Consider the following 27,576-nt stretch of genomic DNA (forward strand, 5'->3'; position numbering starts at 1 on the left):
TGGCGGTGAAGGCGCGCAGGTGCAGCAGCAGCAGCTCCAGGAAGCGGCGCGGCCGCCGGGGCAGGCACTGGCGGCTCAGGCGCTGCAGGGGCACGAAGGGGGGGATGCAATGGCGGCCCACGCGGGGCTCCCGCGGCTCCCCGAACTGCCGAAGCTCCAGCTCGAAGCGATCCAGCAAACGGCCCTCGAAAGCCGTGTGCAAGGAGAAGGAGAAACCGTGCTGGGAGAGCCGGCCGCTGATCCCTGTGTGGGGATGGTGTGGGGTTAGTGTGGGGTTTGTGTGGGGTTTGTGTGGGGTCAGTGTGGGGTCAGTGTGGGGTCTGTGTGGGGTTTGTGTGGGGTCTGTGTGGGGTCTGTGTGGGGTCTGTGTGGGGTTTGTGTGGGGTCTGTGTGGGGATGGTGTGGGGTTTGTGTGGGGTCTGTGTGGGGTTTGTGTGGGGTCTGTGTGGGGTTTGTGTGGGGTCTGTGTGGGGTTTGTGTGGGGTCTGTGTGGGGTCTGTGTGGGGTCTGTGTGGGGTCTGTGTGGGGTCTGTGTGGGGTCAGTGTGGGGTCAGTGTGGGGTCAGTGTGGGGTTTGTGTGGGGTCTGTGTGGGGTCTGTGTGGGGTTAGTGTGGGGTCAGTGTGGGGTTAGTGTGGGGTCTGTGTGGGGTCTGTGTGGGGTCTGTGTGGGGTCTGTGTGGGGTTTGTGTGGGGTCTGTGTGGGGTTTGTGTGGGGTCTGTGTGGGGTCTGTGTGGGGTCTGTGTGGGGTCTGTGTGGGGTCTGTGTGGGGTCAGTGTGGGGTCAGTGTGGGGTCAGTGTGGGGTTTGTGTGGGGTCTGTGTGGGGTCTGTGTGGGGTCTGTGTGGGGTCTGTGTGGGGTCAGTGTGGGGTTTGTGTGGGGTCTGTGTGGGGATTGTGTGGGGTCTGTGTGGGGTCTGTGTGGGGTCAGTGTGGGGTTTGTGTGGGGTCAGTGTGGGGTCTGTGTGGGGTTAGTGTGGGGTTTGTGTGGGGATTGTGTGGGGATGGTGTGGGGTCAGTGTGGGGTTAGTGTGGGGTTTGTGTGGGGTCTGTGTGGGGTCAGTGTGGGGTCTGTGTGGGGTCTGTGTGGGGTATGTGTGGGGTCTGTGTGGGGTTTGTGTGGGGTCAGTGTGGGGTCTGTGTGGGGTTAGTGTGGGGTTTGTGTGGGGTCTGTGTGGGGTCTGTGTGGGGTCTGTGTGGGGTCAGTGTGGGGTTTGTGTGGGGTCTGTGTGGGGTTTGTGTGGGGTTAGTGTGGGGTCTGTGTGGGGTCAGTGTGGGGTCTGTGTGGGGTCTGTGTGGGGTCAGTGTGGGGTTTGTGTGGGGTCTGTGTGGGGTTTGTGTGGGGTCTGTGTGGGGATGGTGTGGGGATGGTGTGGGGATGGTGTGGGGTCAGTGTGGGGTCTGTGTGGGGATTGTGTGGGGTCTGTGTGGGGATTGTGTGGGGTCTGTGTGGGGTCTGTGTGGGGTTTGTGTGGGGTCAGTGTGGGGTCAGTGTGGGGTTTGTGTGGGGTTAGTGTGGGGATGGTGTGGGGTCAGTGTGGGGTCTGTGTGGGGTCAGTGTGGGGATTGTGTGGGGTCTGTGTGGGGATTGTGTGGGGTCTGTGTGGGGTCTGTGTGGGGTCTGTGTGGGGTCAGTGTGGGGTCAGTGTGGGGTCTGTGTGGGGTCAGTGTGGGGTCACTGTGGGGTCTGTGTGGGGTTTGTGTGGGGTCTGTGTGGGGTCAGTGTGGGGATTGTGTGGGGTCTGTGTGGGGTCTGTGTGGGGTCAGTGTGGGGATTGTGTGGGGTCTGTGTGGGGTCTGTGTGGGGATTGTGTGGGGTCTGTGTGGGGTTTGTGTGGGGTCACTGTGGGGTCTGTGTGGGGTCAGTGTGGGGTCTGTGTGGGGTCTGTGTGGGGTCTGTGTGGGGATTGTGTGGGGTCTGTGTGGGGTCTGTGTGGGGTCAGTGTGGGGATTGTGTGGGGTCTGTGTGGGGTCTGTGTGGGGATTGTGTGGGGTCTGTGTGGGGTTTGTGTGGGGTCAGTGTGGGGTCTGTGTGGGGATTGTGTGGGGTCTGTGTGGGGTCAGTGTGGGGATTGTGTGGGGTCTGTGTGGGGTCAGTGTGGGGTCTGTGTGGGGTCAGTGTGGGGTCTGTGTGGGGATTGTGTGGGGTCTGTGTGGGGTCAGTGTGGGGATTGTGTGGGGTCTGTGTGGGGTCAGTGTGGGGTCTGTGTGGGGTCAGTGTGGGGTCTGTGTGGGGATTGTGTGGGGTCTGTGTGGGGTCTGTGTGGGGTCTGTGTGGGGTCACTGTGGGGTCTGTGTGGGGTCAGTGTGGGGTCTGTGTGGGGTCAGTGTGGGGTCAGTGTGGGGTCTGTGTGGGGTTTGTGTGGGGTCACTGTGGGGTCAGTGTGGGGTCACTGTGGGGTCTGTGTGGGGTCACTGTGGGGTCTGTGTGGGGTCTGTGTGGGGTCACTGTGGGGTCAGTGTGGGGTCACTGTGGGGTCTGTGTGGGGTCAGTGTGGGGTCTGTGTGGGGTCTGTGTGGGGATGGTGTGGGGTCACTGTGGGGTCTGTGTGGGGTCTGTGTGGGGTCTGTGTGGGGTCAGTGTGGGGTCTGTGTGGGGATTGTGTGGGGTCAGTGTGGGGTTTGTGTGGGGATGGTGTGGGGTTAGTGTGGGGTCTGTGTGGGGTTTGTGTGGGGTCTGTGTGGGGTCAGTGTGGGGATTGTGTGGGGTCTGTGTGGGGTCTGTGTGGGGTCTGTGTGGGGTCTGTGTGGGGTCAGTGTGGGGTCAGTGTGGGGTTTGTGTGGGGTCACTGTGGGGTCAGTGTGGGGTCACTGTGGGGTCTGTGTGGGGTCACTGTGGGGTCTGTGTGGGGTCTGTGTGGGGTCACTGTGGGGTCAGTGTGGGGTCAGTGTGGGGTCTGTGTGGGGTCTGTGTGGGGTCTGTGTGGGGTCAGTGTGGGGATTGTGTGGGGTCAGTGTGGGGATTGTGTGGGGTCAGTGTGGGGTCTGTGTGGGGTCAGTGTGGGGTCAGTGTGGGGTTTGTGTGGGGTCACTGTGGGGTCTGTGTGGGGTTTGTGTGGGGTCACTGTGGGGTCAGTGTGGGGTCACTGTGGGGTCTGTGTGGGGTCACTGTGGGGTCTGTGTGGGGTCTGTGTGGGGTCAGTGTGGGGTCACTGTGGGGTCTGTGTGGGGTCAGTGTGGGGTCTGTGTGGGGTCAGTGTGGGGTCAGTGTGGGGTCTGTGTGGGGTCAGTGTGGGGTCTGTGTGGGGATGGTGTGGGGTCTGTGTGGGGTCAGTGTGGGGTCTGTGTGGGGTCTGTGTGGGGTCACTGTGGGGTCAGTGTGGGGTCTGTGTGGGGTCACTGTGGGGTCAGTGTGGGGTCACTGTGGGGTCTGTGTGGGGTCACTGTGGGGTCTGTGTGGGGTCAGTGTGGGGATTGTGTGGGGTCACTGTGGGGTCTGTGTGGGGTTTGTGTGGGGTCACTGTGGGGTCAGTGTGGGGTCACTGTGGGGTCTGTGTGGGGTCACTGTGGGGTCTGTGTGGGGTCTGTGTGGGGTCAGTGTGGGGTCACTGTGGGGTCTGTGTGGGGTCACTGTGGGGTCAGTGTGGGGATTGTGTGGGGTCTGTGTGGGGTCAGTGTGGGGTCACTGTGGGGTCAGTGTGGGGTCACTGTGGGGTCTGTGTGGGGTCACTGTGGGGTCTGTGTGGGGTCTGTGTGGGGTCACTGTGGGGTCACTGTGGGGTCTGTGTGGGGTCTGTGTGGGGTCTGTGTGGGGATTGTGTGGGGTCTGTGTGGGGTCACTGTGGGGTCTGTGTGGGGTTTGTGTGGGGTCACTGTGGGGTCAGTGTGGGGTCACTGTGGGGTCTGTGTGGGGTCTGTGTGGGGATTGTGTGGGGTCACTGTGGGGTCTGTGTGGGGATTGTGTGGGGTCTGTGTGGGGATTGTGTGGGGATGGTGTGGGGTCAGTGTGGGGTCTGTGTGGGGTTTGTGTGGGGTCTGTGTGGGGTCAGTGTGGGGTCAGTGTGGGGATTGTGTGGGGTCTGTGTGGGGTCAGTGTGGGGTCTGTGTGGGGTCAGTGTGGGGATTGTGTGGGGTCTGTGTGGGGTCAGTGTGGGGTCTGTGTGGGGTCTGTGTGGGGTCTGTGTGGGGTCAGTGTGGGGTCTGTGTGGGGATTGTGTGGGGATTTTATAGGACTTTTTTTGAGGATTTTATGGGAATTTTATGGGGCTTTTGTGGGGATTTCTTGGGGGATTTTTCTTTGAGGATTTTATGGGGATTTTATGGGATTTTTGTGGGAATATTTTGGGCTTTCTGGGGATTTTTTAGGGATGTTTTAGGAATTTTTGGGGTCATTTTTTGGGGATTTTTTTTAGGATTTTTGGGGATTTTTTGGGGGAATTTTTTAGGTGATTTTTTTGGAGGATTTTATGGGCATTTTAGGGGAATTTTTTCGGGATTTTTTTCGGGCTCTTTTAGGAATTTTCGTAGGAATTTTTTTGGGGAGGAATTTTTTTTTTTCGGGCGGGGTGGGAGGGGAATTTTAAATTTTTTTTCTTTTTTAAAACATTTTTCGGGACCTTTATAGAAACATTCAGGGGGCGGGGGGGGGATAGGACCCCGATTTCTCCATAATCCCCCGACAAAAAAAAAAAAAAAAAAAAAAAAAATCCCAAATTTTCCCTTAAAAAATAAAAAAAAAAAATCCTCAAAATTCTTCCCCCCCCCCCCCCCAAAAAAAAAAAACCCAAATTTTTTTTTTGTTTGGTTTTTTTTTGTTCCTTTTCCTTTTCCTTTCCCCGCCCCCTCCCCCCTCCCGGAACATTCCGGGATATTTTTTGATTTTTTACGGGTTTTGTCTGTTTGTGTTTTTTGGGAATTCCGTACCCGTGAGGCGGAAGAGGCTGAGCAGGTCCCGGCACTCGCGGATCTGCTCCTGCAGCTCCTCCCGGGGACCCCGCGCAGTTCCCAAACTTCCCCCTCCCTGCTCCTGGGGAAAAAACGGGAATAAAAACCCAATTCCCAGAGAAAACAACAACACAACAACAACAAAACAACAACAAAACAACAACAACAACAAAACAAAAAGCAACAACCAAACAACAACAACAACCAAACAACAACAACAAAACAACAACAAAACAAAAACAACCAAACAACAACACAACAACAAAACAACAACAAAAACAACAAAACAACAACAACAAAACAAAACAACAACACAACAACAAAACAACAAAAACAACAAAACAACAACAACAACAAAACAACAACAAAACAACAACACAACAACACAACAACACAACAACACAACAACAACAAAGCAACAACCAAACAACAACACAACAACAAAAACAACAAAACAACAAAACAACAACAAAACACAAACAAAGCAACAACAACCAAACAACAACAACAAAACAACAACAACAAAACAACAACAAAACAACAACAACCAAACAACAACAACCAAATAACAACAACACAACAACAACAAAACAACAAAACAACAACAACCAAAGAACACAACAACAAAAACAACAAAACACAACACAACAACAACACAACAACAACAAAACAACAACAAAACAACAACAAAACAACAACAACAACAAAACAAAAAGCAACAACCAAACAACAACAACAACCAAACAACAACAACAAAACAACAACAAAACAAAAACAACCAAACAACAACACAACAACAAAACAACAACAAAAACAACCAAACAACAACAACAACAAAACAACAACAACCAAACAACAACACAACAACAAAACAAAAACAAAGCAACAACAAAACAACAACAACCAAATAACAACAACACAACAACAAAACAAAACAACACAACAACAAAACAACAACAACCAAACAACAACAACACAACAACACAACAAAAACAAAGCAACAACAACGATGACAACAACAACACAACAACAACAACACAACAAAACAACAAAACAACAAAACAACAACACAACAATAAAAACAACAAAACAACACAACAAAACAACAAAGCAAAACAACAACAAAACAACACAACAACAACCAAACAACAACCAAACAACAAAAACAACAAAACAACATCAAAAACAAAACAACAACAACCACAACACAACCACCAAACAACAACAAAACAACCACAACAACAACAACAAAGCAACAACAAAACAACAACACAGAAACCACAACAACACCACAACAATCATCACAACAACAACAAAGCAAAACAACAACCAAACAACAACAAAAACAACAAAAGAACAACAACAACAAAGCAAAACAACCACAACAAAACAACAACAAAACAACCACAACAAAACAACAACAAAACAAGCACAACAAAACAACCAAACAACAACAAAAACAAAACAACAACAACCACAACAACAACACAACCACCAAACAACAACAACACAACAACAAAACAAAACAACAACAAAACAACCACGGGAATTTCGGGGATTTCCGCAGGGATTTGGGGCATTCTGGGGAGGAAATTGGGGGATTTTTTGAGAGAAATTTTTGGGAGGAAATTGGGGATTTCCGGGAGAAATTTGGGAATTTCTGAGAGAAATTTAGGGAATTTCGGGAGAAATGTGGGGATTTTTTTTGGCAGAAATTTGGGGAATTTTGAGAGAAATTTTGGGATTTTTGGGAGGAATTTGGGGAATTTTGGGAGAAATTTTGGGATTTTTGGGAGGAATTTGGGGAATTTTGAGAGAAATTTGGGGATTTTTGGGAGAAATTTTTGGGAGAAATTTGGGAATTTCTGGGAGAAATTTTGGGGATTTTTGGGAGGAATTATGGGAATTTCTGAGAGAAATTTGGGGATTTCCAGGAGGATTTTGGGAATTTTGAGAGACATTTGGGAATTTCTGGGAGGATTTTGGGAATTTTTGGGAGGAAATTTGGGAATTTTGGGAGAAATTTGGGAGTTTCTGGGAGGTTTCTTGTGGGAATTTTTGGGAGAAATTTTGGGAGGAAATTTGGGAATTTCAGGAGGAATTTGGGGAAAACTTGGGAATTATTGGCAGAAAATTTGGGAATTTTGGAGATTCTGGGGGAAAAAAATTGGGAATTTTCGGGGAAAATTTTGGGATTTTTTTTTTGAATAAAATTTGAGAATTTCAAGACGAAATTTGGGAATATTTGGGGGAATTTGGGAGGAAATTTGAGAATTATTTTTTGGGTTAATTTCAGGAGGAATTTGGGAATTCTGGGAAGAATTTGGGAATTTTAGGGAGGAAATTTGAGAATTTTGTTGGGAATTTTAGGAAAAAATTTGGGAGAAGTTTTGGAATTTCCAGAGGAATTTGGGAATTTTTGGGAGAAGATCTGGGAATTCCTATCAGAATTTTGGGAATTATGCTCGGAATTTTTTGGGAATTTCACTCAGATTTTTTTCGGAAATTTGCTCAGATTTTTTTTTGGGAATTTCTCTCAGAATTTCAGGAATTCTGCTCCAATTTTTTTTTTTTTTTGGGAATTTCTCTCAGAAATTTCAGAATTCCGCTCAGAACTTTTTGGGAATTTCACTCCGATTCTTTAGGAAATTTGCTCAGAATTTTGGGAATTCCGCTCCGATTTTTTGGGAATTCCGCCCAGAATTCCGGGAATTTCTCTCAGATTTTTCAGGAATTCCGCTCAGGTTTTCAGGAATTTTATTTAAAATTTGAGGAATTTTGGGCAGATTCTCACTGGGAATTTCGGGAATTTTGCTCAGAGTTTTTTTGGGAGTTTCTCTCAGAATTTCAGGAATTCCTCTCAGATTTTCGGGAATCCCTCTCAGAATCTTGGGAATTTCTCTCAGAATTTCGGGAATTTCTCTCAGATTTCCGGGAATTCCGCTGAGAATCTTGGGAGTTTCTCCCGTACTTCCAGCTGCTTTGTTCAGAGTTTTGGGAATTTCACTGAGAATTTTGGGAATTACGCTCAGTTTTTTTTTTTGTTTTTTTTTTTTTGGAAATTTGCTCAGAGTTTTGGGAGTTCCTCTCAGAATTTTAGGAATTCCGATCAGATTTTCGGGAGTTTCTCTTGTACTTCCGGCTGCTTCGTTCAGAATTTTGGGAATCTCGCTCGGAATTTTGGGAATTTTGCTCGGAATTTTGGGAGTTTCTCTCGTACTTCTGCCTGTTTCGATCGGAATTCCGGGAATTCCTCTCCCAACCAGGGGTGGGTGAATTTGTCTCTGAGCTCCCCTCCCTTCCCCCATTCCCATCATTCCCACCATTCCATCATTCCATCATTCCATCATTCCCATCATTCCCATCATTCCATCATTCCATCATTCCCATCATGCCATCATTCCCATCATTCCATCATTCCCATCATTCCCATCATTCCATCATTCCATCATTCCCATCATGCCATCATTCCCATCATTCCATCATTCCCATCATTCCCATCATTCCATCATTCCCATCATTCCCATCATTCCCATCATTCCATCATTCCATCATTCCCATCATTCCATCATTCCCATCATTCCCATCATTCCATCATTCCATCATTCCCATCATGCCATCATTCCCATCATTCCATCATTCCCATCATTCCCATCATTCCATCATTCCCATCATTCCCATCATGCCATCATTCCCATCATGCCATCATTCCCATCATTCCATCATTCCCATCATTCCCATCATTCCATCATTCCCATCATTCCATCATTCCCATCATTCCATCATTCCATCATTCCCACCATTCCAATCATTCCATCATTCCCATCATTCCATCATTCCATCATTCCCATCATCCCATCATTCCATCATTCCATCATTCCCATCATTCCATCATTCCCATCATTCCCATCATTCCCATCATTCCCTCACCTTCCTCTCCCTCAGCCGTTCCCGCAGTTCCCGGAGGCGCCGTCGGAGCCGTCGGAGCCGTCGCTCGTCCCCGTCCCCGTCCCCGTCCGGCGGCTCCGGCTCGCGGCACTGGGACGTACTGGGAGAACTGGGAGGGGCCGGGGGCGGGGCGGGGCCGCGGGGATTTCGGGAGAAGGTTCCGGAATCTGGGGGGGAGGGGAAGGATTCGGGGGGAGGAGGGGAAAAAAATAATAAAAATATAAAAAAAAATAAATAAAATAAATTTGGGGGTGCTCGGAGAGAGTTTGGGGATTTGGGGGAATTTTGGGGATTTGGGGGAAAATTTGGGGATTTGGGGGAGATTTGGGGATTTGGGGGAGATTTGGGGATTTGGGGGAGATTTGGGGATTTGGGGAGGGGATTTCAGGAAATTTCAGGATTTTGGGAGGGAATTTGGGAAAATGGGAAAAAAATTTGGGAATTTTGGGCAGGGAATTTGGGGGAAAATTTGGGGATTTTGGGAGGGAATTTGGGAATTTCGGGGAGAAAACTTGGAAATTTTGGGAGGGAATCTGGGAATTTTGGGAGGGAATTTGAGGGAATTTGGGGAGGAAATCTGAAGGAATTTCAGGATTTTGGGAGGAAATTTGGAAATATGGGAGGGAATTTGGGGAAGAATTTGAGGATTTTTAGGAGAGAATTTCAGGAAATTTCGGGATTTTGGGAGTGAATTTGGGAAGGAATTTGGGAAAATGTTTGGGAGGAAATTTGGGAATTTTGAGAGGGAATTTGGCAAAAAACTTCAGGATTTTAGGAGGGAATTTGAGGAAACTTCAGGATTTGGGGAGGGAATTTGGGGATTTTGGGAGGGAATTTCAGGGAATTTGGGAAAAAAATTTGGGGATTTTGGGAGGGAAATTTGGGAATTTGGGAGGGAATTTGAGGATTTTAGGAGAGAATTTGAGGGAATTTGGGGATTTTGGGAGGGAATTTGGGAAAAACATTTGGGAATTTGGGAGGGAATTTCAGGAAATTTCAGGATTTTGGGAGGGAATTCGGGGATTTTGGGAGAGATTTCCGAGAAAATTTGGGAATTTTGGGAAGGAATTTGAGGAAATTTGGATATTTTAGGTGGGAATTCGGAGAAAATTTGGGAATTCTGGCAGGGAATTTGGGAATTCTAGGGGAAAATTTGGGGGAAAATCGGGAATTTTGGGAAGAATTTGGAAATTTTGGGAAGAATTTTGGGAGAAAAATCCAGGTAAAACTGGGAATGTTGGGAAGAATTTGGGAATTTCAGGTGGAAATTTGGGAATTTTGGGAGAAAATTTCGGCAAAAAATTTGGGAATTTTGGGAGAAAATTTGGGGAAAAAATTGGGAATTTTGGGTGGAGATTTGGGAGGAATTTTATGAATTTTGGGAGGAAATTTGAGAGGAAATTTGGGAATTTAAAGAAGAATTTTGTGAGGAATTTGGGAAATTTTGGGAATTTCGGGGAGAAAATTTGGGAATTTCGGGAGGAATTTTGAATTTCTTTGGGAGGAAACGCGGGAATTTTGGGAGGAATTTTGGGGGGAATTTCGGGGGAAATTTGGGATTTTTTTTCCTCCATGAAAGGCTCAGGGAGGGGAGAAATTTGGGGGAAAATTGGGGAATTTTTGGGAGGTCACCCTGTGAAAAATCCAGTTTTCCTTCCTTTTCCTGCTCCTCTTCATCAGGATCCATCCCTTGGGAATTCCTGGGAAATCAGGGGGGAAAAAAAAACCCATGAGATGGTAAAAAAAAAAAAAAATTGGGAATTTTTATCCAGCAGGAAAACGGGATGGGGATGGAATTAAAAAAAAAAAATCTCAATAATTTTTTAAAAAGCTTGAAATTTTTTCTCAAGGAAAACTGGATGGGAATGGGAAAAAAATAAATCCCATTAATATTAAAAAAAAAAAAATTGGGAATTGTTTTTTTTTTAGGGGAAAAAAAATGGGAATGGGGAAAAATAAATCCCATTAATATTTTTTAAAAAATTGGGAATTTATTTTTTTTTTTGCCAGGAAAATGGGATGGAAAAGAATCCCATTAATTTTCCCAAAAAATTGGGATTTTTTTTTTTTTTTTTTTTTTTCAGGAGAAAACCAGGGATGGGAATGGAAAAAAATTCCGTTAATTTTCCATAAATTTGGGAGTTTTTTTTTTTTTTTTCCCCCAAGATAAAGTGGAATAGGGATGGGGGGAAAAAAAAAATCCCGTTAATTTTCAGTAAATTTGGGATTATTTTTGCAGCAGGAGAACGGGACGGGAATGGGGAAAAAAAAAAAAATCCCGTTCATTTTTTTAATAAATTCGGGATTTTTTTCCGGAGGGGAAAAAAAAAAAAAAAAGGATACGAATGGAAAAAAAAAATAAATCCGCTAATTTTCCATAAGTTTAGCGGTTTTCCAGGAGAAAACCAGGAATGTGAACGGAAATTTAAAAAAAAAAAAAAATCCCGTTAATTTTTCCATAAATTCGGGTTTTTTTTTTTTCCACGAGGCAGAAAGGGCCGGGATTTGGGAACGGGAGGGATTTTGGGGGGAATTGAGGCCGCCGAAAAGTGGCGGGGACGATCCCAAAGGGTGACAGGAAGGATCCCTAAGAGGGAAGGGGACGCTCCCAAAGAATTATCCCAAGGAATTATCCCCAAAAAAATTCCCCCAAATCCCGCCGGGACCCCGAGCCCCTCCCTGAGGGCTCCGCGCTCACCTCAACTTTCCCGCCTCACCGCCACCGGACGTGCGTCATCACGTCGCTCTACGTTCCGTACAACAACATGGCGCCGCGCTGCTCGAAACACCCCCCCCCCCCCACCCCTCTCTCCAGCCGGCTCCCAGCATCCCGCGCGGTTCCGTACGGCGGCATGGCGGCACCGACAGAGGCGCTGGTGCAGTACGTGGTGCTCCGCGGGGACTTGGCGCGGCCTCCCCTCTCGTGGCCGCTCGGTGCCGTGGTGGCTCAGGGCTGTCACGCCGCGCTGGCCGCCGTTCACGCTTACCGGGAGCATCCCGACACCTCCGCGTACCTGGAGCAGGGCGACGCCATGAGGACCGTGGTGCTGGAGGTAACGGCGGCGGCCGCGGGGCATGATGGGAACGCGGCGCTGAGGGGGAGGGCGGCCGCCATGTTGGGTGGGGGGGTGGCGGGCTGAGGAAAATCTGGGAATTTTGGAGGAAAAATCGGGATTTTTTTTATTTTTTGGGGAATATTCCGGAGTTTAAGGAGTTGGGAATGGTCGGCTTTGGGGGAAAAAAAAAAAAAAAAGCAGGACCCTGAGAGGTTTTTAAATATTTTTTTTTTAATTAAAGCCGCGGGAGGCCCCGGTTGGGGTCCGGGCTGTGCTGGCAGGAACGGGGACGGGATTTCAAAATTAATTCATTTTTTATTATAAATAAATAATTGATATTGGGATTAAGATAATCGGGAACAATTAATTCCTGGAATTATTTCGGATTTTTTTTTTTTTTTCGTGGAATTGTTCCAGAAATTTCCCATGGAATTCCAGTTCCAGAGGGATTTTTGGGAATGCTTGGAGTCGGTGATTTCTAAATAACAACAACAAAATAAAATAAAATAAAATAAAAATTTCCAATTTTTTTTCCCACCAAAACAGAAAAAAAAATTCCCCCCCCCAAAAAGAATTTTTTCTCCTTTCTCTCTCAACAGCAACATCCCCAAATCCCTGAAATACATTAAAAATAAAAATCCCAAAAAAACAGGACTTTAAATTCCGTGGGTTTTTTTCCCAAAAAATCAGCATTTAAAATTTCTTTTCTGTTTTTTTTTTTCCTCCCCAAAAATCAGGATTTAAAATTTAATTCTTTTCCAAAAACCAGGATTTAAAATTAAATTGTTCTTCCCAAAAAAATCAGCATTTTAAATCTAATTTTTTTTTTCCCAAAAAAATCCCCATTTTGAATCCCTTTTTTCCCCCATTTTAAATCCGATTTTTCCCCCGATCCCTCTGTTTAATTGATTTTCCCTAATTAAGTTTCTGATTCGAATTCAGGTTTTAATTCTAATTAAGTTTTAAATTCCAATTAAGTTTCTGATTGTAATTAGGTTCACAATTCTAATTAAGTTTCTCATTGTAATTAAGTTTCTAATTCTGGTTCATTTCTGATTTTAATTAAGTTCCTAATGGTAATTAGGTTTTGATTCTAATTAGGTTTTTAATTCTAATTAAGTTTTTAATTCTAATTAAGTTTTTAATTCTAATTGAGTTTGAGTTTGTCATTCTAATTGAGTTTGTAAATCTAATTGAGTTTTTAATTCTAATTAAGTTTGTAATTTTAATAAAGTTTTTAATTCTAATTAAATTTGTAATTTTAATTAAGTTTGTAATTCTAATTTTTACTTCTAATTGAGTTTTTACTTCTAATTAAATTTGTAAATCTAATTAAGTTTGTGATTCTAATTAAGTTTCTAATTCTAATTGAGTTTTTAATTCTAATTCAGTTTCTCATTCTAATTAAGTTTCTAATTCTAATTAGGTTTCTGATTCTAATTAAGTTTGTAAATCGAATTAGGTTTCTAATTCTAATTTAGTTTCTCATTGTAATTAAGTTTCTTATTCTAATTAATTTCTCATTCCAATTAAGCTTCCGATTGTAATTAAGTTGTTAATTGTAGTTTCGTTTCTATTTCAAGTTTCTAATTGTAATTAAGTTTCTGATTCTAATGCGGTTGTTCGTTGTAATGAGGTTGTTAATTAATTGTAATGAGGTAATTAATTAATTAATTGTAATGAGGAAATTAATTAATTGTAATGAGGTAATTAATTAATTGTAATGAGGTAATTAATTGTAATGAGGTAATGAATTAATTGTAATGAGGAAATTAATTGTAATGAGGAAATTAATTAATTGTAAAGAGGAAATTAATTAATTGTAATGAGGTAATTAATTGTAATGAGGTAATTAATTAATTGTAATGAGGTAATTAATTAATTGTAATGAGGTAATTAATTAATTGTAATGAGGTAATTAATTGTAATGAGGTAATTAATTAATTGTAATGAGGAAATTAATTGTAATGAGGAAATTAATTAATTGTAATGAGGTAATTAATTAATTGTAATGAGGTAATTAATTAATTGTAATGAGGAAATTAATTAATTGTAATGAGGTAATTAATTAATTGTAATGAGGTAATTAATTGTAATGAGGTAATTAATTAATTGTAATGAGGTAATTAATTAATTGTAATGAGGTAATTAATTAATTGTAATGAGGAAATTAATTAATTGTAATGAGGTAATTAATTAATTGTAATGAGGTAATTAATTGTAATGAGGTAATTAATTAATTGTAATGAGGTAATTAATTAATTGTAATGAGGAAATTAATTAATTGTAATGAGGTAATTAATTGTAATGAGGTAATTAATTAATTGTAATGAGGAAATTAATTGTCATGAGGAAATTAATTAATTGTAATGAGGAAATTAATTCTAATGAGGAAATTAATTAATTGTAATGAGGTAATTAATTGTAATAAGGTAATTCATAGTAATGAGGTAATTAATTCATTGTAATGAGGTAATTAATTAATTGTAATGAGGTAATTCATTGTAATGCAGTTGTTAATTGTAACGAGGTTGTTAATTAATGGTAGAGCAGTCGTTAATGAACGGTGACGGCGCCGTCGTTCTTTGGGTCGGTCGTTAATGAACGGTGACGGCGCCGTCGTTCTTTGGGTCGGTCGTTAATGAACGGTGACGGCGCCGTCGTTCATCGGGGTCGGTCGTTAATGAACGGTGACGGCGCCGTCGTTCTTTGGGTCGGTCGTTAATGAACGGTGACGGCGCCGTCGTTCTTTGGGTCGGTCGTTAATGAACGGTGACGGCGCCGTCGTTCATCGGGGTCGGTCGTTAATGAACGGTGACGGCGCCGTCGTTCATCGGGGCGGTCGTTAATGAACGGTGACGGCGCCGTCGTTCATCGGGGTCGGTCGTTAATGAACGGTGACGGCGCCGTCGTTCTTTGGGTCGGTCGTTAATGAACGGTGACGGCGCCGTCGTTCATCGGGGTCGGTCGTTAATGAACGGTGACGGCGCCGTCGTTCATCGGGGCGGTCGTTAATGAACGGTGACGGCGCCGTCGTTCATCGGGGTCGGTCGTTAATGAACGGTGACGGCGCCGTCGTTCTTTGGGTCGGTCGTTAATGAACGGTGACGGCGCCGTCGTTCATCGGGGTCGGTCGTTAATGAACGGTGACGGCGCCGTCATTCATCGGGGTCGGTCGTTAATGAACGGTGACGGCGCCGTCGTTCATCGGGGCGGTCGTTAATGAACGGTGACGGCGCCGTCGTTCATCGGGGTCGGTCGTTAATGAACGGTGACGGCGCCGTCGTTCTTTGGGTCGGTCGTTAATGAACGGTGACGGCGCCGTCGTTCATCGGGTCGGTCGTTAATGAACGGTGACGGCGCCGTCGTTCTTTGGGTCGGTCGTTAATGAACGGTGACGGCGCCGTCGTTCATCGGGTCGGTCGTTAATGAACGGTGACGGCGCCGTCGTTCTTTGGGTCGGTCGTTAATGAACGGTGACGGCGCCGTCGTTCATCGGGGTCGGTCGTTAATGAACGGTGACGGCGCCGTCGTTCTTTGGGGCGGTCGTTAATGAACGGTGACGGCGCCGTCGTTCATCGGGGTCGGTCGTTAATGAACGGTGACGGCGCCGTCGTTCTTTGGGTCGGTCGTTAATGAACGGTGACGGCGCCGTCGTTCTTTGGGTCGGTCGTTAATGAACGGTGACGGCGCCGTCGTTCATCGGGGTCGGTCGTTAATGAACGGTGACGGCGCCGTCGTTCTTTGGGTCGGTCGTTAATGAACGGTGACGGCGCCGTCGTTCTTTGGGTCGGTCGTTAATGAACGGTGACGGCGCCGTCGTTCATCGGGGTCGGTCGTTAATGAACGGTGACGGCGCCGTCGTTCATCGGGTCGGTCGTTAATGAACGGTGACGGCGCCGTCGTTCATCGGGGTCGGTCGTTAATGAACGGTGACGGCGCCGTCGTTCATCGGGGCGGTCGTTAATGAACGGTGACGGCGCCGTCGTTCTTTGGGTCGGTCGTTAATGAACGGTGACGGCGCCGTCGTTCTTTGGGTCGGTCGTTAATGAACGGTGACGGCGCCGTCGTTCATCGGGGCGGTCGTTAATGAACGGTGACGGCGCCGTCGTTCTTTGGGTCGGTCGTTAATGAACGGTGACGGCGCCGTCGTTCATCGGGGTCGGTCGTTAATGAACGGTGACGGCGCCGTCGTTCATCGGGTCGGTCGTTAATGAACGGTGACGGCGCCGTCGTTCATCGGGGCGGTCGTTAATGAACGGTGACGGCGCCGTCGTTCTTTTGGTCGGTCGTTAATGAACGGTGACGGTGCCGTCGTTCATCGGGGCGGTCGTTAATGAACGGTGACGGCGCCGTCGTTCATCGGGGCGGTCGTTAATGAACGGTGACGGCGCCGTCGTTCATCGGGGTCGGTCGTTAATGAACGGTGACGGCGCCGTCGTTCATCGGGGCGGTCGTTAATGAACGGTGACGGCGCCGTCGTTCTTTGGGTCGGTCGTTAATGAACGGTGACGGCGCCGTCGTTCTTTGGGTCGGTCGTTAATGAACGGTGACGGCGCCGTCGTTCATCGGGGTCGGTCGTTAATGAACGGTGACGGCGCCGTCGTTCATCGGGTCGGTCGTTAATGAACGGTGACGGCGCCGTCGTTCATCGGGGCGGTCGTTAATGAACGGTGACGGCGCCGTCGTTCATCGGGTCGGTCGTTAATGAACGGTGACGGCGCCGTCGTTCTTTGGGTCGGTCGTTAATGAACGGTGACGGCGCCGTCGTTCATCGGGGTCGGTCGTTAATGAACGGTGACGGCGCCGTCGTTCATCGGGTCGGTCGTTAATGAACGGTGACGGCGCCGTCGTTCTTTGGGTCGGTCGTTAATGAACGGTGACGGCGCCGTCGTTCTTTGGGTCGGTCGTTAATGAACGGTGACGGCGCCGTCGTTCTTTGGGTCGGTCGTTAATGAACGGTGACGGCGCCGTCGTTCATCGGGGTCGGTCGTTAATGAACGGTGACGGCGCCGTCGTTCATCGGGGTCGGTCGTTAATGAACGGTGACGGCGCCGTCGTTCATCGGGGCGGTCGTTAATGAACGGTGACGGCGCCGTCGTTCATCGGGTCGGTCGTTAATGAACGGTGACGGCGCCGTCGTTCATCGGGGTCGGTCGTTAATGAACGGTGACGGCGCCGTCGTTCATCGGGGCGGTCGTTAATGAACGGTGACGGCGCCGTCGTTCTTTGGGGCGGTCGTTAATGAACGGTGACGGCGCCGTCGTTCATCGGGGCGGTCGTTAATGAACGGTGACGGCGCCGTCGTTCATCGGGTCGGTCGTTAATGAACGGTGACGGCGCCGTCGTTCTTCGGGTCGGTCGTTAATGAACGGTGACGGCGCCGTCGTTCATCGGGGCAGTCGTTAACGACCTTTGGTGCTCCCCGCAGGCTCCCGACGAGCGCTCGCTGCTGTCGCTGTCGGAGCGGCTGCAGCGGGAGGAGCTGGATCACCGCCTGTGGTGGGAACGTCCCGACGGAATTCCCACGGCGCTGGCGCTGCGCCCCTATCCCAAAAACCGCCTCCGGCCCATCCTCCGGAACCTCGGCCTGCTCCGGTGAGCTCGGGAATGTCCCGGGAATGTCCCGGGAGTGTCCCGGCAGTGTCCCGGGACACGGGAATGTCTTGGGAATTTCATGGGAATGTCACGGGAATTTCAACCTGCTCCATTGAACTTGGGAATGTCGTGGGAATGTCACGAGAGTTTCAACCTGCTACGATGAATTTGGGAATGTCGTGGGAATTTCATGGGAATTTCAACCAGCTCCAATGAACTCGGGAATGTCTTGGGAATTTCATGGGAATTTCAACCTGCTCCAAGGAGTTTGGGAATGTCTTGGGAATTTCATTGGAATTTCACCTGCTCCAAGGAGATCGGGAATGTCATGGCGATGTCATGGGAATGTCTTGGGAATGTCTTGGGAATGTCATGGCAATGTCTTGGGAATTTCTACCTACTCCAAGGAGATCGGGATGTTTTGGGAATGTCTTGGGAATGTCATGGGAATTTCAACTTGCTCCAAGGAGTTCGGGAATGTCTTGGGAATTTCATTGGAATTTCACCTGCTCCGATGAGCTCGGGGATGTCGTGGGAACAAAATATGGAGAAGGAAATGAAATTGAATTTTTGTCGTGGTTTTATTAATTGTGTTTTGCTTTGGTTTGTCGGGGAAATTCGGGAATTTTTTGGGATGATTGTGGTGTGGGAAGGGAGGGATTTGGGGGTCTTGGGAATTTTGGGAGGGAATTTGGGGGAAATTTGGGAATTTGGGAGGGGATTTGGGAATTTTGGAAGGGAATTTTGCATAGGAATTTCAGAATTTTTGGAAGGGAATTTTGGGAAAATTGGGAGGGAATTTGGGAATTTTGGGAGGAAATTTTGGGAATTTTGGGAGGAATTTTTTGGGAATTTGGGGAGGAAATTTGGGAATTTGGGGAGGAAATTTGGGGGAAATTTCAGAATTCTGGGAGGAATTTCGGGGGAAAATTTCTGGGAAATTTCGGAATTTTTTGGCAAAATTTGGGGATTTAGGAGGAAATTTGGGAGGAAATTTTGGCAAATTTTGGGGTTTTAAGAGGAAATTTGGGAATATTTGGGGGAAATTTGGGAATTTTAGGAGAAATTCGGGAATTTTGGGAGAAAATTTTGCAGAAGAATTTGGGAATTTTTGGAAGGGAATTTTGGGAGAATTGGGAGGAAATTTGGGAATTTTGGGGAATATTTGGGGAAAACTTGGGAATTTTGGGAGGAACTTTGGGAGAAACTGGAAATTTTGGGAGGGAATTTGGGAATTTTGGGAGGGAATTTGGGGAAAAAAGTTTTGGCAGAATTTGGGGATTTAGGAGGAAATTTGGGAATTTTGGGAGGAAATTTGGGAGAAATTTGGGAATTTCGGGAGGGAATTTGGGAGAAATTTGGGAATTTCAGGCGGGAATTTGGGGATTTTTTGTGGCGGATTTTGGGGGTTTCAGGAAAAAATTGGGAATTTTTTTGGGGAATAATTCTGGTGTGGGAAGGGAGGGATTTGGGGAGGGAATTGGGGGAAAAAAGGAGGAAAATAAAGGAGGGAAATGGGAAAGAAAAGGAGGAAAATAAAGGAGGGGAAAAGGAGGAAAACGATGGGGGATGGAAAAATAGAAAAATCAGGAAAAAAGGAGGAAAATTGGGGGGGGAAAGAGGAAAAAAAGCAGGAAAATGGGAAAAAGGAAAATGAGGAAAAAACAAAAGAGAAAAAGGAGGAGGAAAATGAGGGGGGGAAGGGGCAAGAAAAAATTGGAAAATGAGGGGGGAAAAATGAAAAGGTGGAAAATGGAGGGAAGGGAAAAAAAGGAGGAAAAAGGAAGGGAAGAGAGGAAAAAAGAGGAAAAAGAGGAAATGAGGGGGGGAAAGGAGGAAAATAAAAGGAAAAAAGGAAAATTATGGGGGAAGAAAAAAGGGAAGGAAAAATCGGGAAAAAAGGAGGGAAGTGAGGGGGGAAAGGGGAAAAAAAGGAGGAAAAAAGAAGGAAAAGGAGGAAAAGGAAGGAAAAATGGGGAAAATGAGGAAAATGAGGGAAAACAGGAAAAAAGGGGAAAAAGGAGGAAAAAGGGAGGAAAAAAAGGAGGAAAAAAGGAGGAAAAATGGGAGGAAATTGAAGGAAAAATGAGAGGAAAAAAGGAGGAAAATGAAAGGGGGGAAAAGGGGAGAAAAGGAGGAAAATGAGAGAAAAAAGAGAAAAAAAAAGATGGGAAATGAGGGGGAAAGGAGGAAAAAAAAGGAGGAAAAAAGAAAATGGGAAAAGAGGAAAAGGAGGGAAAAAGGAGGGAAATGGGAAAGGAAAAGAGAAAAATGATGGGAAAAAAGGGGGGAAGGGGGGAAAAGGGAAAAAAAAGAGGAAAAAGGAAGGAAAAGGAAAAAAAGGAAAATGAGAAAAAGAGGAAAAAATGGGGAAAAGGAGGAAAATGAGGGGGAAAATGGGAAAGAAAAGGAGGAAAATGAAGGAAAAAAGAGGAAAAAAAAGGTGGGAAATGAGGGGGAAAGGAGGAAAAAAAGAGGAAAAAATGGGAAAAGATGAGAAATGAGAGGGGAAAAGGAGGAAAATGAAAGGGGAAAAAGGGGGAAAAAGGAGGAAAAAAGGAAGAAAATGAGGGGGAAATGGGAGAGGAGGAAAGTGAAGGAAAAATGGGAGGAAAAAAGAGGAAAATGAGAGAGAAAAAGAGGGAAAAAAGGAGGAAAATGAGAGAAAAAAAGGGAAAAAAAGGAGGAAAAAAGGAGGGAAATGAGAGGGAAAATGGGCAAAGGGAGGAAAAAGAAGGAAAAGGAAGAAAATGAGGGAAAAAAAACAGGAAAAGGAAAAATGAGGAAAATGAGGGGGAGAAATGAATGGGAAAGAAAGGGGAAAAAAAGGAGGAGAAGGAGGAAAATGAGGGGGAAAGGGGAAAGAAAAGGAGGAAAATGAAGGAAAAATGAGAGGAAAAAAGGTGGAAAATGAGAGAAAAAAAGGGGAAAAAAAAGGTGGGAAATGAGGGGGAAAGGAGGAAAAATGGAGAGAAAAACGAAAAATGGGAAAAGAGGAAAAGGAGGGAAATGAGGGGGAAAAGGAAAAAAGAGGAAAAAAGATGGAAAAGGAAAAAAGGAGGAAAATGAGGGGGAAAAGGAGGAAAATGAAAGAAGAAAAAGGGGAAAAAAAGGTGGGAAATGAGGGGGAAAGGAGGAAAAAAAAGAGAAAAAAAGAAAATGGGAAAAGAGGAAAAGGAGGGAAAAAGGAGGGAAATGAGGGGGAAAAGGGAAAGGAAAAGAGAAAAATGACGGAAAAAAGGTGGGAAAAAGGAGGGAAAGGAAAAAAGGGAAATGAGGAGAAAAACAGGAAAATGAGGGGGAAAAGGAGGAAAAAAGGAAGAAAATGAGGGGGAAAATGGGAAAGAAAAGGAGGAAAAAAGGAGGAAAATGAAAGGGGGGAAAAGGGGGAAATAGGAGGAAATGAGAGAAAAAAAAAGAGGGAAAAAAAGGTGGGAAATGAGGGGGAAAGGAGGAAAAAAAAAGGAGGAAAAAAGAAAATGGGAAAAGAGGAAAAGGAGGGAAATGAGGGGGGAAAGGAAAAAAGGAAGGAAAATGGGAAAAGGGAAAAGAGGAAAAAAGGAGAGAAATTGGAAAAAAGGGGGGAAAGGAGGAAAATGAGGGGGAAAATGGGAAAGAAAAGGAGGAAAATGAAGGAAAAAAGAGGAAAAAAAAGGTGGGAAATGAGGGGGAAAGGAGGAAAAAAAGAGAAAAAAATGGGAAAAGATGAGAAATGAGAGGGGAAAAGGAGGAAAATGAAAGGGGAAAAAGGGGGGAAAAGGAGGAAAAAAGGAAGAAAATGAGGGGGAAATGGGAGAGGAGGAAAGTGAAGGAAAAATGGGAGGAAAAAAGAGGAAAATGAGAGAGAAAAAGAGGGAAAAAAGGAGGAAAATGAGAGAAAAAAAGGGAAAAAAAGGAGGAAAAAAGGAGGGAAATGAGAGGGAAAATGGGCAAAGGGAGGAAAAAGAAGGAAAAGGAAGAAAATGAGGGAAAAAAACCAGGAAAAGGAAAAATGAGGAAAATGAGGGGGAGAAATGAATGGGAAAGAAAGGGGAAAAAAAGGAGGAGAAGGAGGAAAATGAGGGGGAAAGGGGAAAGAAAAGGAGGAAAATGAAGGAAAAATGGGAGGAAAAAAGGGGGAAAAAAGGAGGAAAATGAGAGGGAAAGGAGAAAAAAAAGGAGGAAAAAAGAAAATGGGAAAAGAAGGAAAAAAGGAGGAAAATGAGGGGGAAAAGGAAGAGAAAAAGGAGGAAAATGAAGGAAAAATGAGAGGAAAAAAGGGGAAAAAAGGAGGAAAATGAGAGAAAAAAAGAGAGGAAATGAGGGGGAAAGGAGGAAAAATGGAGAGAAAAACGAAAAATGGGAAAAGAGGAAAAGGAGGGAAATGAGGGGGAAAAGGAAAAAAGAGGAAAAAAGATGGAAAAGGAAAAAAAGGAGGAAAATGAGGGGGAAAAAAGGAAAGAAAAGGAGGAAAAAAGGAGGAAAATGAGGGGGAAAAGTGGAAAAAAAAGAGAAAAAAAGAAAATGGGAAAAGAGGAAAAGGAGGGAAATGAGGGGAAGAAAGAAAAAGAGAAAAAAGAAGGAAAAGGAAAAAAGGAAAAGGAGAAAAGAGGAAAAATGGGGAAAAGGAGGAAAATGAGGGGAAATGGAAAGAAAGGAGGAAATGGAAGGGAAAAATGGGGGAAAAGGTTAATTGGGGGAATTGGGGTTGGAAGAAAATGAGGGGGAAATGGGAAAGGAGGAAAGTGAAGAAAATGGGAGGAAAAAGGAGGAAAATGAGAGAAAAAAGGGAAAAAAAGGAGGGAAAAGGAGGAAAAAAGGAGGAAAAAAGGAGGAAAAAAGGAGGAAAAAAGGAGGGAAATGAGAGGGAAAATGGGAAAGAAAAGGAGGAAAAAGGAGGGAAAAAAGAATGGAAAAGGAGGGAAAAAGGAGAAAAAAGGAGGAAAAAAGGAGGAAAAAGGAGGAAAAAAGGAGGGAAATGGGCAAAGGGAGGAAAAAGAAGGAAAAGGAAAAAAAATGAGGAAAAAAAACCAAACCAGGAAAAGGAAAAATGAGGAAAATCAGGAAAAAAAAATCAGAAAAAAAAAAAAAAGCCGAAAAATGAAAGAAAAAATAAAAAAATTCCCCAAATTTTTGAGTTTCCCGATTTTTTTTTTTTTTGGGATTTTTTTTTTTTTTGGGATTTTTTTTTGGGGATTTTTTTTTTTTGTTATTTTGGGTTTTTTTTTAATTTTTTTTTTTTATTTCCTCAGGGATTAATTCAGGTGGAAATTTTTTTTGGGGGGGGGTGATTTTTATATCCCAAAAAAAATCCCAAAAAAAAAAAAAAAATTGGATCCATCCCCAAATCCCAAAAATTCTCCCCACCATAAAATTCCAGCCTTGGTTTTTTATTCCCCCCCTCAAAATTCCTGGAATTTCCCGGGAAATTCCCCAAATTCCCGTGAATTTCCGGTCATTTTTTTCCTCTTTTATTTTTTTTTTTTTCCTTGATTTTTCCAAAATTTCCCAAATTTTTTTTTTTTTTTTTGGGGGGGGACGATTTGAATCCCAAAAAAAAAAAAAAACCAGCAGGAAATTCCTGGATTCTCAGCCCAGCTCTGCTTTTTTTCCCGTTTTTCCACCAGAATTCCCAAATTTCCAGCGCCAAGAATTGAATTCCCCATTTTCCCCCCACTTTTTTCCCAATTTTTCCCCCATTTTTTCCCCATAATTCCCCTTTTTTTTCCCTTTTTGCCCCATTTTTGCCCCACTTTTTTCTCATTTTTTTCCCGATTTTTCCCCATTTTTTCCCATTGTTTTTCCCATTTTCTCCCATTTATTTTCCCATTTTTCTCCATTTATTTTCAATTTTCTGCATTTTTTCCCCTTTTTTCTCATTTTTTCCCGATTTTCCCCATTTTCCCCCATTTTCCCCCATTTTTTCCCATTTTTCTCCATTTATTTTCTATTTTCCCCATTTTTTCCCCATTTTTCCCCTTTTTTTCCCCCATTTTTTCCTATTTCTTTTCCTTTTTTCCCATTTTTTCCCATTTTTCTCCATTTCCCCAATTTTTTCCCCAATTTTTTTCCCATTTTTCCCCCATTTTTTTCAATTTTTCTCATTTTTTCCCATTTTTCCCCATTTTCCTCCAATCTTTTTCCCATTTTCCCATTTTTTCCCATTTATTTTCCCATTTTTCTCCATTTATTTTCAATTTTTCCCCATTTTTCCCCTTTTTTTTCCCCCGATTTTTCCCCTTTTTTTCCCCATTTTCCTCCATTTCTTTTCTATTTTCCTCATTTTTTTCTGTTTTTCCCCCATTTTCCCCCCATTTTTCCCCCATTTTTTCCCATTTTTCATATTTTTTCCTTTTTTTCCTATTTCTTTTCCCATTTTTCTCCATTTATTTCCTATTTTTCCATTTTTTCCCATTTTTCCCATTTTTTCCATTTTTTCCCAATTTTCCCCCATTTTCCCCCATTTTTTCCATTTTTTCTTTTCCCCCATTTTTTCCCATTTTCCTCCAATCTTTTCCCATTTCCCATTTTTTCCCCATTTTTTCCATTTTCCCCCATTTTTTCCCATTTTTTCTCATTTTTTCCCATTTTTTTCCCATTTTTCTCCATTTATTTTCAATTTTCTCCATTTTTCCCCATTTTTTCCGTTTATTCTCATTTTTTCTTTTTTTTCCCATTTTCCCCCATTTTTCCCATTTTTCCTATTTATTTCCCCATTTTTCCCATTTATTTTCAATTTCCTCTTTTTTTTCCATTTTTTCTCATTTTTTTCCCATTTTTTCTCATTTTTCCCGATTTTCCCCCTTTCCCCCCCTTTTTTCCCATTTTTTTCCCATTTTTCTCCATTTATTTTCAATTTTCCCCATTTTTTCCTATTTCTTTTCCCATTTTTCTCCATTTACTTTCCATTTTCTTCCATTTTCCCATTTTTTTCCCCATTTTCCCCCCACTTTTTTCCCAATTTTTCCCCATTTTTTCCCCATAATTCCCCTTTTTTTTCCCTTTTTGCCCCATTTTTGCCCCACTTTTTTCTCATTTTTTTTCCCGATTTTTCCCCATTTTTTTCCCATTTTTTCCCTATTTATTTCCCCATTTTCCCCCATTTTTTTCCCATTTTTTCCCATTTATTTTCCCATTTTTCTCCATTTATTTTCAATTTTCTGCATTTTTTCCCTTTTTTTCTCATTTTTTCCCGATTTTCCCCCATTTTTCCCCCATTTTCCCCCCATTTTTTCCCATTTTTCTCAATTTATTTCTATTTTCCCTTTTTCCCCCATTTTTTCCTATTTCTTTTCCATTTTCCCCCCACTTTTTTCCCAATTTTTCCCATTTTTCCCCATAATTCCCCTTTTTTTTCCCTTTTTGCCCCATTTTTGCCCCACTTTTTCTCTTTCTTTCCCGATTTTTCCCCATTTTTTCCCCATTTTTTCTCATTTTTTTCCTATTTATTTCCCCATTTTCCCCCCATTTATTTTCAATTTTCCCCATTTTTCCCGATTTTCCCCCTTTTTTCCCAATTTTTTCCTATTTCTTTTCCCATTTTTCTCCATTTTCCCCCATTTTTTTCCCCATTTTCCCCCATTTTTTCCTATTTATTTTCCCATTTTCTCCATTTATTTTCAATTTTCCCCATTTTTTTCCCCCATTTTTTCCCCTTTTTTTTCCCCGATTTTTCCCCATTTTTCCCCATTTTTCATATTTTTTTCCTATTTTTTCCTATTTCTTTTCCCATTTTTCTCCATTTATTTCCCATTTTTTCCTTTTTTTCCCAATATTTTCATTTTTCTCATTTTTCCCATTTTCTCCCCATTTTTTTCTATTTTTTTCCATTTTTTTCCAATTTCCCCCCATTTTTCCCCATTTTTTCCATTTTTTCTTTTCCCCCATTTTTCCCATTTTCCTCCAATCTTTTTCTCATTTTTTCCATCTTTTCCCATCTTCCCCATTTTTCTCCATTTCTTTTCCCATTTTTCTCCATTTCTTTTCTATTTTCCTCATTTTTTTCTGTTTTTCCCCCATTTCCCCCCATTTTTTTCCAGTTTCCCCTTTCCCCATTTTTTATCCAGCTCTTTCCCAATTTTTCCCATTTTTCTCCAATCTTTTTCTCATTTTCCCCACTTTTTTCCCTTTTTTCCCATTTTTTCCTATTTCTTTTCCCATTTTTCTCCATTTATTTCTATTTTCCCCATTTTTTCCATTTTTTCTTTTTTTCCCATTTTTTCCCATTTTCCCCCCATTTTTCCCATTTTCCCCCCATTTTTTCCCATTTTCCCCCCCATTTTTTCCCATTTTCCCCCCATTTTTTCCCATTTTCCCCCCATTTTTCTCCCCATTTATTTTCTATTTTCCTCTCTTTTTTTGTTTTTTCCCCATTTTTCCCCATTTTTGTCCCATTTCCCTCCAATCTTTTTCTCATTTTTCAATTTTTCCTATTTTTTTTCCTTTTTTTTTCCTATTTCTTTTCCATTTTTCTCCATTTATTTCCTATTTTCCCATTTTTTTCCCATTTTTTTCCCAATTTTTTCCATTTTTCTCATTTTTTCCCATTTTCCCCCGTTTCTCCCCATTTTTCTCCCATTTTTTATTCTTTTTTTTCCCCATCTTTCCCCATTTTCCCATTTTTCTCATTTTTTCCCATTCTCCCCCAGTTTTTCTCATTTTTCCTCTTTCCCCATTTTTTTGCACTTTCCCATTTTTTTTCCTATTTATTTTTCCATTTTTCTCCACTTACTTCCCATTTTCCCCCATTTTTCCCCATTTTCCTCCAATCTTTTCCTCATTTTTCCCCATTTTCCCTATTTTTTTCCTATTTGTTTTCCCATTTTTCTCCATTTATTTTCCATTTTCCCCCATTTTTTCCCTATTTCTTTTCCCATTTTTCCCATTTTTTCCCCATTTTTTTCCCCATTTTTTCCCCATTTCTTCCTCATTTTTTTCCATTTTTTCCCCATTTTTTATCCAGCTTTTTCCCCATTTTTCCATATTTTTCCCCACTTTTTCCCACTTTTTTCCTATTTCTTTTACCATTTTTTCTCCATTTATTTTCCTTTTCCACATTTTTCCATTTTTTCCATTTTTTTCTCATTTCTTTCTCATTTTTCCCCATTTTTTCCCAATTTTTCCCATTTTTTCCTTTTTCTTTCTCATTTTTTCTCCATTTTCCCCCATTTTTCCATATTTTTCCCCACTTTTTTCCCATTTTTTTCCTATTTCTTTTACCATTTTTTCTCCATTTATTTTCCTTTTTCCACATTTTTCCATTTTTTCAATTTTTTTCTCATTTCTTTCTCATTTTTCCCCATTTTTTCCCATTTTTTTCCTTTTTCTTTCCCATTTTTCCCCATTTTTTATCCAGCTTTTCCCCATTTTTCCCATGTTTTTCCCATTTTCCTCCAATCTATTTCTCATTTTTCCTTTTTTTCCCATTTCCCCCATTTTTCCCCACTTTTTCCATTTTCCCATTTTCTCTCCATTTATTTTCCATTTTTCCATTTTTTCCATTTTTTTTCCATCTTTCCCCCATTTTTCCTACTTTTTTCCCCATTTCCCCCCCATTTTTTCCCATTTTTTTTTCCTTTTTCTTTCCCCCATTTTTCCTCATTTTTTTCCCATTTTCCTCCCATCTTTTTCCCATTTTTCCCTTTTTTTCCCCACTTTTTCCCCATTTTTCCCTTTTCCCCATTTTTCCCCATTTTTCCCCATTTTTCCCCATTTTTTCCCCATTTTTTCTCCATTTTTTCCCCTTTTTCCCCATTTTTCCCTTTTCCCCATTTTTCTCCATTTTTCCCCCTTTTTCCCCATTTTTCCCTTTTCCCCATTTTTCTCCATTTTTTCCCCTTTTTCCCCATTTTTCCCTTTTCCCCATTTTTCTCCATTTTTCCCCCTTTTTCCCCATTTTTCCCTTTTCCCCATTTTTCCCCCATTTTTTCCCATTTTTTCCCCATTTTTCCCCCTTTTTCCCCCTTTTTCCCCATTTTTCCCTTTTCCCCATTTTTCCCCCATTTTTCCCATTTTTTCCCATTTTTCCCCATTTTTCCCCCAAACTCCTCCTCTCCCCACACCCAAATCCCCCCCCCCCAAAACCACCAAAATTTTTTGGTTCAAACTCCCGATT

At 43.3% G+C, this 27,576-nt stretch overlaps 2 protein-coding genes across 2 annotated transcripts; one reads left to right on the forward strand and one right to left on the reverse strand.

The window, feature by feature from the left end:
• Positions 1 to 17: 17 nt before the first annotated feature.
• On the reverse strand, positions 18 to 11,542 carry CENPO (centromere protein O; the record flags this gene model as incomplete). The annotated part of the gene is made up of 5 exons (XM_062514567.1): positions 11,528 to 11,542; positions 10,462 to 10,529; positions 8,812 to 8,996; positions 4,861 to 4,963; positions 18 to 243 (listed from the first exon to the last, which is right to left on the reverse strand). Coding segments are annotated over exons 2-5 (569 nt in total), but the record flags the coding sequence as incomplete, so codon positions are not given.
• A 139-nt stretch (positions 11,543 to 11,681) lies between these two features.
• On the forward strand, positions 11,682 to 18,050 carry PTRHD1 (peptidyl-tRNA hydrolase domain containing 1). The gene is made up of 2 exons (XM_062514568.1): positions 11,682 to 11,882; positions 17,317 to 18,050. The coding sequence occupies exons 1-2, from the start codon at positions 11,682 to 11,684 to the stop codon at positions 17,485 to 17,487; spliced, it is 372 nt and encodes a 123-aa protein (XP_062370552.1). The 3' UTR covers positions 17,488 to 18,050.
• The last annotated feature ends 9,526 nt before the right edge of the window (positions 18,051 to 27,576 follow it).

This window comes from Cinclus cinclus, unplaced genomic scaffold, assembly GCF_963662255.1.
Source record: "Cinclus cinclus unplaced genomic scaffold, bCinCin1.1 SCAFFOLD_290, whole genome shotgun sequence".
NCBI classification, from domain to species: Eukaryota; Metazoa; Chordata; class Aves; order Passeriformes; family Cinclidae; genus Cinclus; species Cinclus cinclus.

Coding starts and splice junctions, on each gene's coding strand:
- PTRHD1 (XM_062514568.1), top strand. CDS start 11,682: ATGGCGGCACCGACAGAGGCGCTGGTGCAGTACGTGGTGCTCCGCGGG. Junction 11,883..17,316: donor TGAGGACCGTGGTGCTGGAG/GTAACGGCGGCG, acceptor TGCTCCCCGCAG/GCTCCCGACGAGCGCTCGCT.